Raw genomic sequence first — 13,414 nt, forward strand, 5'->3', positions numbered from 1 at the left:
TTACATTCCCACCAGCAGTGTATGAGAATTCCAGTTTCTCCACATCATTACCAACACTTCTTATTGTCTGTGGTCATTTTGATTATGGTCATCCTAGTGGATATGATGTGATACCTCAGTGTAGTTTTAATTTGCATTTCCCTGATGCATCTTTTCATGTGTTTATTGGCCATTTATATGTCTTCTTTGGGGAAATGTCTATTCAGTTCTCTTGCCCCTTTTAAAAAATTCATTTTCATTTTAATTTTTAATTTTAGTTTGTCTTTTTATTATTTTAACCATTTTTTATATATTCTAGATACTAGTCTCTTATCAGATACGTAATCTACTAAGTTGTTCTCAACTTCTGAGAGTTTGTCTTCATGGTGCCCTTTGAAGCACAAGTTTTTCATTTTGATGAAATTAAGTTTGTCTGTTTTTTCTTTTGTTGCTTTTGCTTTTGGTGTTATATCTAAAACGCTGTTGCCTAATAAAAGGCCACAAAGATTTATACGTACTATATTTTCTAAGAGTTTTATAGTTTTAGATCTTACAATTGGATCTTTAATCCATTTGGAGTTAATTTTTGTATATGGCATGAAGTAAGGGTCCAACTTCATTCTTTTGCACATGGTCATGTTACTTTTTAACTCACGTTCCCACATTATCTTAAAAATCAGGCTGCTTCTGCCTCTTTATTTTCTGGCCTTCACTTAATATGCTATCAGAAAACATTTCTGTGTTTTTATGCGGGCTTCACAATTGTTTTTTAATCCATACATAATGTCCTATCAACTCAATGTACCTTAATATCCTAAGTCTTTCCCATCATGTTGAACACTGGGCTTTTTTCATGTTTGGGGCTATTATGGAGATAACTGCTGTGACCATTTATGTCCACATGGCTCTTTGCTTCATAGAATTTTCCTTCGGAGATATTCCCAAGTGTGGGGTTCTTTTGGTCAAAGGTTACAAACATTTTTCTATTTTTCTATTTTCTATTTCTATTTCTACATGGTTTCTGAGAGGGCTATATAGAGTGCCATATCCAATGATGTATGCATTTCACAGCAACTTCACAAACATTAGTGTCACCTTGCTAAAACGTTTTGCTAAGTTATCAGATATAAAATGATAATACTTCAAGATCACTCTAATTTTCATCTCTTTTTAAAAACTAATTTGTTTTTTAAAGTCCAAGTGATATACGTATATTATATGAAAAGTCAAAGAGTACTAATAACAACAAGAACAATAAAAGCAGCCTCCTTAACCAAACACTTTTATTTTAGGTATATGTTTCTTAGGATACAAGTTCAGTGGCTATGACAGAGGCTTAAACAGGAGTTTATTCTACCTACATGAAACTCTTGAGCATGTGTGATAAGTCTACTTTGTGAGGTGGTTAGGGCAGTTATCCTCTGTCTTGTCTTCCTGCTCTGCCCTTCTAGAGTCTTGTCCTTCTCTGTGTTTGTAAGTTGGTCTACACTTGATCTGCATTCCAGTGAAGTAAGAAGTGGTGAAGGGTGGGGAGAAGGGCATGCTCCTTCCCTTTGAGGCTGTGACCTAGCAGTTGCTTCTGCACATCCTCCATGGCCACACCTAGCTGCAAGGGAGGCTGAACAGTGCTTCCGTTGGCTAAACACACTAGCCATGCGTCCAACTCAACATTCTATTGCTGAGTTAGAAGAGGAGGCAGGTACAGGGGTCAACTGGTAGTCTGTGCCACCTGCTGTTTCTCTGGCATAGACATCCCTATCTGTATGCCTGTCCATGTGCCGTATATGCCTATACTGCTGTCTTTTGATTCACCAGTTCTAGATATTACCTAGTGACTTTTATTCTATCACCCCTCACCTCCCAGCCTCCTGGTAACATCATATTATAATTGCAAAATTTGCAAATACACATTTCTTCTTTGAGAAAAGATAGTGTGGAGGCCAGGTGCAATGGCTCATGTTTGTAATCCCAGCACTTTGGGAGGCTGAGACAGGCAGATCATCTGAGGTCAGGAGTTCGAGACCAGCCTGGCCAACATGGTGAAACCCCATCTCTACTAAAAATACAAAAATTAGTCGGGTGTGGTGGCATGTGCCTGTAATCCCAGCTACTTGGGTGGCTGAAGCACCAGAATTGCTTGAACCTGGGAGGCAGAGGTTGCAGTGAGCTGAGATCACACCACTGTACTCTAGCCTGGGTGACGGAGTGGGACCTTGTCTCAAAAAAAAAGAAAAGAAAAGATAGTATGGAATCAGAAATATGGGTCTCTACTTTGAGAAGTGAGTCTGCACTCAGCCAGCTGCAGCAACAGGTGTCTCCCAGCTAATACATCTGTACCATGGCTGCTGGCTGGAGACCCGTTGGGGTTGCATTTCACTGTTTCCCTACCATATCTCATTCTGTGCTTCCTGACACCCAAGGTGATAAAAGATAAGAGCTGGCTTAGATGCCTATATAATCTGTCACTACTCTTTGAAATATAGACCCTGGCCAGGCACAGTGGTTCTCACCTGTAATTCCAGCACTTTGGGAGGCCAAAATGATAGGATTGTGTGAGCCCAGTAGTTCGAGACCAGCCTGGGCAACATAGGGACATCCTGGCTCTACAAAAAATTAAAAAAAAAAAAAAATTAGCTGGGTTTGGTGGTACACACCTGCAGTTCCAGCTACTCAGGAAGCTGAGGTGGGAGGATCAGGGTGAGACCCTATTTCTAAATAAATAAATATCTTAAAAATAATTTAAAAAATAACTATAGATTTAATTCTTAGGCTTATTTTAATTTTGGGGTTTGCAAAGTAGATAATTACATGAAATCTTAAAACATGGCAAGTATTATAAATAGTAAGAATTCATAAGTTATAACTGTTAATTGCTTATATTGTAAATTAAGTCAAGTGAACTCACTAATTGTCTACCATCTCTCATCTCTTCTTCCACTGGGACTTTACTTAGGTCATTATGCTTCTAGCTCTCCATATAGTCACATATATGCACGTATGGCTTGTCTCCTTGTTACAGTAGTTGTAATACACTTCATTTAAGATGATACAGTGTTAGCTGGGTACAGTGGCTCCTGCCTGTAATCCCAGCACTTTGGGAGTCTGAGGTGGGAGGATCACTTGAGACCTGGAATTTTAGACCAGCCTGGGTGACATAGCAAGACCCCTGTCTCTACAAAAAAAAAAAAAAAAAAATATATATATATATATATATATATATATAAATTTAAAATAAGATGTTATTTTAAATAATACAATGTAATAGAATTATTGCATTGTAACATAATACAATAATACAATGTTAGAATAAATCCAAATTAAGTGTTTTATTAGGGCCACATAAATATTGTTCAACTGAGCCAAATACATTTTCCTTTTTATATAACTTTTTATTTTTCCTAGAGTTCATAATGTCTTCCTTTTTTTTTCATTTACTTTGTATTCTTTGAATTTCTGGCTAAGTCTTCCTGTACACCCCCCATATTTCTTTGAAACTCTTCTCAGTGCAGTTTTCTGCACGTTCCAACCTGCCACGTAATCTATCCATTTCCTTATTTTCCCAAAGATGCTTCCCAGGGCACTGTGTACTGCTCAGATCTGACCTGGTCATTCTCCAGGCCTCTGCTGCAACCTGGCCTATTAGAACTTCCCTCTGTCTTTGTTCTGTGAGTGTCTTCATACTTTTTTCTTTGTTGGATCCCTTGTTTCCTGGATCCTATGTCTGTCTCTTTCTTGATTTACCCCTTCATTTTGCTGGAACACCTTCTGTAGTAGCTCCTAAGAAAAGGGTAAGTGGGTAGGAACTCTTTTGTCTTAAGATGTCTGGAAATCTCTTCCCTCCTTTCTGCTCAGTCATTTTCTACTCCCTCTCCACTTCCATCTTCAAGTGTTATGATGGTTTGGAATTTCTGATGTCCCTGGTTTCACTACAGATAGACTTTGTGTTTCTCATCTTCTGTATATTTGAGGTATTTTTCAAAAGGAAAAGACGGTGAAGGGAATGTCATTACTCCACATCTGGAAAGCAAAAATGTTTTTTCACTTTTCATGAGCATGGAAGAACATTTTTTCATGTGCGTATTTAATCTTTTGATTATTCACTGGTGTGAATTATCTATTAATACCCTTCAAAGGACAACTTATTTAACAATTAGCAGAAAGCACAGAAGTTCTAGTGCTTATTTTTCTCACTTGTTTCCTCTGAGATTCAGATGGTGTTGGTGTCTCAGTTGAGTGGCATCCACAGTTATTTGCTCTTATTTTCAGATTGCCTCACGCCTGTAATGGCTGTGAACATGCTCACCCAGCAGGAGGTCCCTGTCGTTATTTTGGCCAAAGCTGACTTGGAAGGCTCTCTGGATTCAAAAATAGGTAAGCAGCTATTAAAATGTAACCACAACGGTATATTTTGCAGACTTAGGATCAAAATACTCCCCTGTTGCTGTCATCTGGAAGAGCTGACTATAGATTCCATGGTCTGATTTGCCTCCTCATAAAAATGAATAACCCTTCATTTAATCATCCCTTGTTTCAGAACTACATTTTGAAAATATACTAGGTATATTGCACTTTGCTCGTTGCTACTGAGAATAAGAAGAAGTATCTGACCTACAAATCTTGCCAGTAGAGTTTGTTGTTAAGACTTGTACATATGATACGAGGAACAATGCAACTCAGATGAAAACCCAATTTTAAGACTTATAGAACCATCCCAGGTATACTACCAGCTTTAAAAAAAAAAGGAAGAAAAGAAAACTCATAGAACCAACAGCAACTGCTGGGACGGGGGTTCAAATGAAGCACAAATGATAGATGTGGGCTGGGTTTTGGTGAAGGCTTTGTGGAGGAGGCGAACTCGAGCTATTCAAGAAAAGGATTGTGAAACAGCACTAAAATTGAAGGCATATTTAGAACTGTAAATTGGATGTCCTTGGCAGCCTTACTCATTCGTGAGCATTCTAAACTATCGTCATGTAACAGGAAGTCTGAGAATGAACAAAGAGAAGGGAACCTAAAGACAGCTCTGTCCAAAATCTGCCTCCTTTAGGACAGACCTGTGCATTTTTCATTCCAACATTCCTACTGTAGATTCCAGCCAGTCCCCAGAGTCCCGAAACCTTGCAGAGAAAGTTATTTCCACACTATTTCCTAGCACACAGAAATAGCATTTCTTCTTAAATTCACATTTTTCCCCTCATAACGCTCAGATCAGTGTTTCATGAAGTTGTTTGAAGAAACGTCAAAGCAGAAAATCGATGTTACTCTCTTCTAACCATTTAAACCTAGAAAATGTGTTGTTCAAAGAAATAATTCCTTCTGTTACTTTTATGCATTTTACAATTAGTAAAATTTATTAATATAACCAGCCGGGATAAACATAAAGGCAGTTTTTATTGATGTGGCTTTTGGGGGAGTTTTTTGTTTGTTTGTTTGATATTTTGAATCATTACTGACACAATATTGAGAGTTTTGAAGGAAAAAAATCGGATTTTTTTAGGTGCATATGGAAAACTGTTTCTCCTGTTGTCTTGATTTCCCATAGTTTCTTAATTAACTTTTTCCAAATTTTTGCTTTTTGCCCTCCAAGAAGAACAAGAGCAGAAATAAACAGGAGATAAAGTGGTGTTTTTGCCTCCCACCTGCACTGTTAGAAATAGTTCACATTCAACTGAGCATAACATGACTACCACCATGGCCTGAGGCATCCTTTATACGGCCAAATACATTTTGTGGTTACAGTGTCTCCTTTTAAACACTACTCCTAGTTCTTCCAAATTCTATTTTAGAATGTAGTAAATGACTATTTTCCTTTCTTGACTATGAACACCTTTTGGTAGTATTTATTGCTTGCCATTTGTCCTCATCCTTCAACTCCACTCAACATTTATTCAACGCATTAGATGCATTTTGTCTATAATCTCAGCTAGAACACTACAAAACTTTCCATCATGTCACAGAGCTTTTCATCATGTTTGGGACCTTTAGAACATGTCTCCCAAACATTCAACCACTGTTTTAGGGCGTTGTTCCGAGATCTGACTTAAGCACCTTGTGTAATACCCTTAGCTTTATATCTCTCAGTTTTCACACAATGCGTTGTATCCATGAGTATGTCAGCAGCTTTTACAGATGACCCTATAGCAGGGGTTCTCAACCAGGGGAGATTTTGCCACCAAGAGACATTTGGCAATTTTGGAAACATTTTTGTTTGTCACAACTCAGGGAGTGCTATTGGTACAGTTCAACATCCTGCAATGCAAAAGACAGCCCCCGCAACAAAGTCCACAATGTCAGTAGTACCAAGGTTGAGAAATCCTGCCCTTACAAAACCAAAGAGCTGGGGGGAAAAGAAAAAAAACCCATTCTTATGAATACCCGAAGCCAAAACAGCGGGCCTTGGCCCCCCTGGGTGAGTGATTTATTAATGCTCAACTTCTCCTCAAGGACATATGTGGGTTAAAGAATAAATGTCTACTTAGAATGTACTATTGCCTTTGGGAACAAAACATAGTTACCAGTTTTTGACTTCCTGACTGAGTGGATTTTTCTAGGACTGCTAGGAAATGCTGGAGGAGTCAGCCCCGCTTCTTGAGAGAACCCCACTGCCCTCTGCCACTGAGAGAATTCAAGACAGAGGCTTCCACAAATGCTTATGATTTTCAGTGGCAAAAAAAAGCACTCAAAAATGTATATATTAGGATTGTAACTATTAAAAAAAAATAGGCTGGACACAGTGGCTCACACCTGTAATCCCAGCACTTTGGGAGGGTGAGGTGGGCGATCACTTGAGGTCAGGAGTTTGAGACCAGTCTGGTCAACATGGCGAAACCCCTTTTCTACTAAAAATACAAAAATTAGCCAGGCATGGTAGCGCATGCCTGTTATCCCAGCTACTCAGGAGGCTGAGATATGAGAATCACTTGAACCCAGGAGGCGGAAGTTGCAGTGAGCCGAGATCGTGCCACTGCACTCTAACCTGGGCAACAGAGCAAGACTCTGTCTCAAAACAAAAACAAAAACAAAAACTAAGCAGAGGAAAAAGACTTAAAGGAAGTAATACCAATATGGTAAACTAGTTGTGTTTTGGCAGTGGGTTTCTCCAAGACCGTGTTCCATTTTCCCAACTAATGTGATGTGGTTTTAAAACTTCTATAACTAAAAGAGATAGTCTCCTTTAAGAAGCTAAACCTGGGTGTCAGTACTGTCAGTTGTTTTGTGATTTGGGCACTTGTGAAGGAAATGTTTTCTTTTCTTCTCCTCTGAATAGGAATTCCCAGTACTAGCTCAGAGGACACCATCTTAGCCCAAACCCTGGGCCTGGCCTACTCTGAAGTCATTGAAACTTTGCCAGATGGCACAGAGAGACTGAGCAGCTCTGCTGAGGTTGGTGACTAAGAACTTACTTCCAGAATGATCACCTTGATACGACTTTGATAGACATTTTCCTTCAGGTGCAAATTACAACCTGTTCCTTCACTCGTCCCCATACCTAACAGCCTTGTGGCCTCATATCTATCAGAACAAAATAATATTCTTCAAGATCTAGAAGTTTGCCAATTGTAAATCAAATTCAGTCCTTGAATAGAATGGTATCGAAGTAACTAATTTTGTGTTGGTAATCTCTGCTTGAGAAAAATTATCTTTTCTAAGGAATCTCTGGTTCCTTGGGAGAGGTGACTGAAATTGTTTCTTTTTCCTAGAGGAGATATCTGTTCTCTCCAGATTACTGACATTATTTCTGCCTAAAGTGTAACTCACTTATAGAAATGAACAGGGAAGTTCAGAGTCATGTTTATTTGGTCAGGGTTATCTCTTGCTAGCATGAAACAGCAGCACTTAAAGATGGTACATCTGGCAGGATTTGAGCCCAGCCTCTATGTTGAACTAACCTGGAAAGTAGGATGGAAGAGGTAGGGTGAGGGATGGGAGGAGGTAGTGGGAGCAGTGATTCTCAAACTTGAGCGCACATCAGAATCCCCTGGTGGCCTTGTTAAACCACAGCCTGGCCCCCACCCCCACCCCAGGGATACTGATTTAGTAGTCCCAGGTGAGACCCCAAAATTTACACTTCTAACGAGTTTCCAGATACTGCTGCTAATGCTGCTGGTCCAGGGAACACATTTTGAGAATCAAGGGCTTAGAACCTTGCCACTTAATGTCTGGTCCCTGGACCAGCAGTACTGGCATCACATGTCTTAGATCCCACCCTAGTCTAATAAGATCCCTATATGATTTGTATGCACATTAAAAGTTTGAGAATACTGGCTTAGAGCACTCTTAAACTTAACTGCACATTGGAAACACCTGAAAGTTTTAAAATAATACTGATGCCTGGGTCTCACTCCAGATACTCCGATTTGATGGTTATTGGTGGTGAGGGGGGCATGGATCAGACATCAATAGTGTTCAAATCTCCCTAGTTGATTCTGATGTGCAGCAGAGTCTGGGAACTACTGACTTAACATAGTGATGCCACACCTGGCCATGGCTCTGAATCACCTGGGAGGTGCTTACAGGTCCCACCTTGGCTGATCTTGATTAAGTGAGACCTGAAGATCCAAGTTTTTCAGGTTTGTGACTATCTGGCTATATTTATATCTATAGAATAAAGGAATAATGGTCAGGTTTTCTCCTTTGTAAGGAGTCCATGTTTTATAACCCCATGTTTGTGGCTTTACTTCATAAACTGCATCCCCAGACATGAGTCATGCTCTAAGATATGGACCCTTAGGCCTTTTTTTAGACCTTGTTTGAGCAGGTTCCCTGGAGGTGGAGCAGAGCGAAATCACAGTATCTGTAAGGAGCCCCAGTTAACCCTCTACAGGGCAAGAAAGGGGACACTTGTGGCCAAAATTAGGCTTCTGAAGTGCCTAGTGAAGCATCCACTCTTTAGTACAGTACTCTGAGTATTAATTATGCTTCCTGGCTTCTTTCACACAGCTTCAGATGGTTTGTTGAAGCCTCTCCTGGCTCTAGGCTGAATATCTAGAGTAAAAGAATTATTTCAATAAGTAGAAGTAGAATGGTTAGGGAAAAGCCGCTTTCATCTATGAGCTTCTGGAATGGAAAGACAGTGGTGTTAGGAGAAGACTGACTTTCAGGAGAGCTTTTTATGATTTGCATCACGACTGTGATAATGGGAGTGCAGAAAGACACTTCAGACCATTCATGAAAAGGGCTGCTTTTGATAAACATAGCTGTATTTTCTTATTCTTTATGCCTCTTGACTGTAAGCTCCTTGAGGACATGGGAAGATCGTATTTATCTTTGTGCCTCCAATGGCTAGCACAAGCCCAGCACGTATAGATGCCCAGTGGATCTTCACTGAACAAATGCAAGGGTACCCGCAATCCAGGTTGTTACCAAGCCACACTGGCTCAATTCATATAATTAGTTTGGCTCTCTGAAAAGCACCAAGTGAAAAGATAATTTCTCTTTTGTACTGTTAGTGGTCTGTCCTGCTGTCTATAAAACGGGAGCATTTAAATATAAAAAGAGTGGTCTGGTTCTTCAAGCCGAAGCCTCAGAATGTTCCTCTGCTTGCCTGGATTCCTTCTGCTTTAGGATAATATTGGATTTTTCTTTTCTGAATATTTTCCCCCCAACAGGGGAGTAGTCATTAAAAATCCATATCATGCAGTTCTGTACTGGCAGCTAAAAGCTGATATTTGATGATCTCTGTAGGTGTCACAGGGCTCTGGTGATAAAGAAAGCCACAGAACCAGGGCCAACTTAGACACATTAGACACAGTAGACACAGTGCCTAGGGCCCACAATACTTTTAGAGGCCTCTGCAAAAGTTTTAATTTCTTTTAAAATCAGAAGAAAAAAATGAACTTTTAGGGTCAAAAGTTATATTTGTCTTTATATTGATGCAGTTGTAAAATATAATTTTTAATATTATCTGAAGGAGCAAGGAGCCTACAAAGGCAGAAGCACCTAGGGCTCATGAAAGTCATGACACAGCTCTGCACAGAACTGGTCCCTTGGGAGAGCCACACATAAACATGGCAGGACTGGTGGCAGCATCAGGGTGGTGACTGGTGCTATGCAGAGAGGAGTGAGCTTTCTTTTCTCTCCCTGTCAGTTCACAGGTATGACCCGGCAGGATGCTTTTCTAGCCCTGACTCAGAAAGCCCGGGGGAAGAGAGTGGGTGGAGACGTGACAAGTGATAAACTGAAAGACTGGCTGATTTCACGGCAGCGGTACTGGGGCACACCAATCCCCATTGTCCACTGCCCAGTCTGTGGCCCCACACCTGTGCCCCTGGAGGACTTGCCTGTGACCCTGCCCAACATCGCGTCTTTCACTGGCAAGGGAGGCCCCCCACTGGCCATGGCTTCAGAGTGGGTGAACTGCTCCTGCCCAAGGTAAGGAGCCACATCCCTGCAGCGGTGACTGTGCCTATGGCCCCATACCTGCTAGGGCTTCAGACAGCCTCCTCCCTCCTGGTGCTAACTCTGCTCCCTTTTTCCCTGACTTCCATGAGGCTGGAAAGAACACTGTGGGTCTTTGGGGCCCTTTAAGAGAAGGGTCTGGAATCTGTGGCCCTGCCTCTGCAATGGGCATCCTCCCTTCTCTGAGCTGTTGGAAGCAGCAGTGTCAGTTCAGATCTATCCCAGAAACATCTGATCCAACTGATGGAAAAGCTCTAAATTTTCCTTACAGCTTTGTAAAAAACCACTTTCCTCCATTTTGATATTCCAAAGAGCCACGTGGAGAGGGGAGAAAATGTTCTCTTCTCCACCTTGCAGTTTTCCAATATAGTGACTGTAACAACAGTGGAGATTTTATCATAAGTAGCAGAGTAGTTGCTAAGAGAGCAAGTGTGCTCAGGGCTGCATTCTTTAATATGCTGAAGCACCATGGTTCCTTTCTCCTCATTTTGGAAGTGGGATTATGTTTTTCTGTCTATTCACTGGCATGTCTCAAGCGTGATTTTTAATGATGCTGTCCATATCAGCTAATTAAACAAATAGCAGATACCAAGTTCCAGTATTTTCCTTCTTCTGCGGAGAAGCCATTTTTCTCTGCCTTATAGATCATGATGAGGATGTTTTAAAATAATTTTGTATTCTGCCAGTATAGAGCTGAGTTACTAGGTTGACAATTAGGTAACCACGTAGTGTAATTGGAAGTCTTGAGCTGGGTGTCAGATCAGTGATGGATTCAAGTCCTGGCTCTGCCTCCTAACTAACTGTCTAGCCTTGGGAAAGTCATTTACCTTCTCTGAGCGTGAAATCCCTCATCAGGAACAAAAATAACCCCATTGAAGGGCTTTTCAGAAGACTAGAATTAACACATGTGATCCTGCACAGTGATACCTTCTAGGCCTTCAATAAATAGAAGCTTTACGGCCATCCAGCCAGGGACTTGCCAGCCATCCTCCCAGGTCCTCACTGAGGCAGTTTTGAAATTCAAGGTGGAACTTGGAGGGAGGTATATAGGAAGGCCCAGACCATTTTAGGGTAGAAATGCTGGCTCCAGGAGGAAAATAGCACACCCTCTTTGTTGATAAGCGCTGACAAAGGGCTTCCCTACCAGAGATGTTGGTGGCCTGCATACAGCACAGCAGTTGTGGCCTTATTGATGAGGATAAGGTTTCCTGCTTGGCTGCAGAATTACTGGAGGGCAGAACCTAGGCCTTGGTGTTGGGCAAGGCTCCCTGGATGATCTTTTTTTTTTTTGAGATGGAGTCTCGCTCTGTCGCCCAGGCTGGAGTGCGGTGGCGCAATCTCGGCTCACTGCCAGCTCCACCTCCCGGGTTCACACCATTATCCTGCCTCAGCCTCCCGAGTAGCTGGGACTACAGGTGCCCGCCACCAAGCCCGGCTAATTTTTTGTATTTTTAGTAGAGATGGGGTTTCACCATGTTAGCCAGGATGATCTCCATCTCCTGACCTCGTGTTCTGCCCGCCTAGGCCTCCCAAAGTGCTGGGATTACAGGCATGTGCCACCACGCCCAGCCCCTGGATGATCTTAATGAGCATCCAAGGCTGAGAGCTACTGAGCCAGTGTGGCCGAGCAAGGCAGCCCAGTGGTACAGACTACAGGCACCAGAGCCCACCAGATGTGGATTCCTTACCCTTGAACTACAAGACCTTGGACAAGTTTCTTAACCTCTCTGAATCCTAGTTACTCATCTGAAAAATGGGGATATGAGCAGTATCGGTCTCATAATCCCCAGGACTACTGGGGATTAAATGAGATAATACTTCTGCAGTACTTGGCTCAGTTCCTACTACCCAGTATTATTATCATTACTATTGGAGCTAATCCTGATAACATTATCACCATTATCTATCACTTCTATCCCTCCTGCTTGCCACGTAGCTTCTTCCTTATCATCTAGTTTTTAGTATCAGCAATAAAACATGTTAGTTGCCTTCAAGTCCAACAAGACCATTAAAAAGGAAATCAGCATGGCAAATGTTAGCCAGCTGTTATTCCTTTTATAAATTGAGCCCGCATTTTCTCCCTCACTTGGACCTCACTTGCACAAGGTAAGTGAGGAAGACGAAGTAATCTTTATTTTCTAATTATTTCCCAAAATAGTGTCTGTGTTCTGGTTGATTGCTCTCCAAATAAAAAGACCTGGCTTTAATTTAGAGGCGCACTGTTGAGATCAGCTTCTTAGAGCAGCCCTGGGTGGTAGGAAGCTGGATTCCCCGAGGGCTCTCTCTGAAAAGCTTCTACTCTTAGAGACCACCACTGTTCTCATTGGGAGGTCCCCTGATTAAAATGCAGGGGGTCCCAAAGCCCTGCCAGATCTAGGGCGCCCATGCTCTCTGCTCAGCCACTGCATTTAACCAGCTGACGAGGGAGCTGGAGGACTATGTGGGGGACTGGCCATTTCCTTGGGTAATATTTGTAAAGCTGGTATGAACTACTTCACAAATGGAAGACAGAAATACAACCCTTCTTTTATTCTTAAATTAAAAATACACTCAAGCCCATACATGCTAAATTAGCAGAAGATTTATCAGTTCCTCCTGGGATTCCTCATCCCTTCTCCCCAAATTCTCCAATAACACCCAAAGACTTACACTGCCCAAAGCGCAATATTTGGAGGGGTGATGAGCTTCACATCCATGCCTTAGAAGGGAGAGCCTGCTATGGCTTCCCACTGCCACAGAAGGCCCTGTTGATAGCTGGTCCTACCCATCAGACAGAAGGTGCTGATTCTCTGCTGATCCAGGCCTTGAGGAGTCTCCAAGGCAGCTAATCCCCGTCCTGTGCTAGGCTTGACTAAGGGCACCTTCTTTTGAGTTCCTAGGTAGTGTGGCTTTTGGCACCTGGTTCCTTCAGTCCCACAGGCCCACAACTCTAGGAATATTCTTAAGAATGAGTGTAGCAGCTGGGCATGATGGCTCATGCCTGTGATCCCAGCACTTTGGGAGGCTGAGGCAGGCGGATCACTTGAGGTCAAGAGTT

The 13,414-nt window shown here is 41.9% G+C and overlaps 1 protein-coding gene across 2 annotated transcripts in view; it reads left to right on the plus strand.

The window, feature by feature from the left end:
• LARS2 (leucyl-tRNA synthetase 2, mitochondrial) overlaps positions 1-13,414 on the plus strand; it is a 159,817-nt gene that overhangs the window by 92,380 nt on the left and 54,023 nt on the right. For both annotated transcript variants that reach the window (XM_001147749.8, XM_009445342.5), the window contains 3 exons: positions 4,246-4,350; positions 7,247-7,362; positions 10,067-10,350. In XM_001147749.8, the coding sequence (XP_001147749.2) occupies positions 4,246-4,350; positions 7,247-7,362; positions 10,067-10,350 (505 nt within the window). The remainder of the gene's footprint in view (positions 1-4,245; positions 4,351-7,246; positions 7,363-10,066; positions 10,351-13,414) is intronic.

This window comes from Pan troglodytes, chromosome 2 (assembly GCF_028858775.2).
Source record: "Pan troglodytes isolate AG18354 chromosome 2, NHGRI_mPanTro3-v2.0_pri, whole genome shotgun sequence".
In the NCBI taxonomy this organism is placed as follows: domain Eukaryota; kingdom Metazoa; phylum Chordata; class Mammalia; order Primates; family Hominidae; genus Pan; species Pan troglodytes.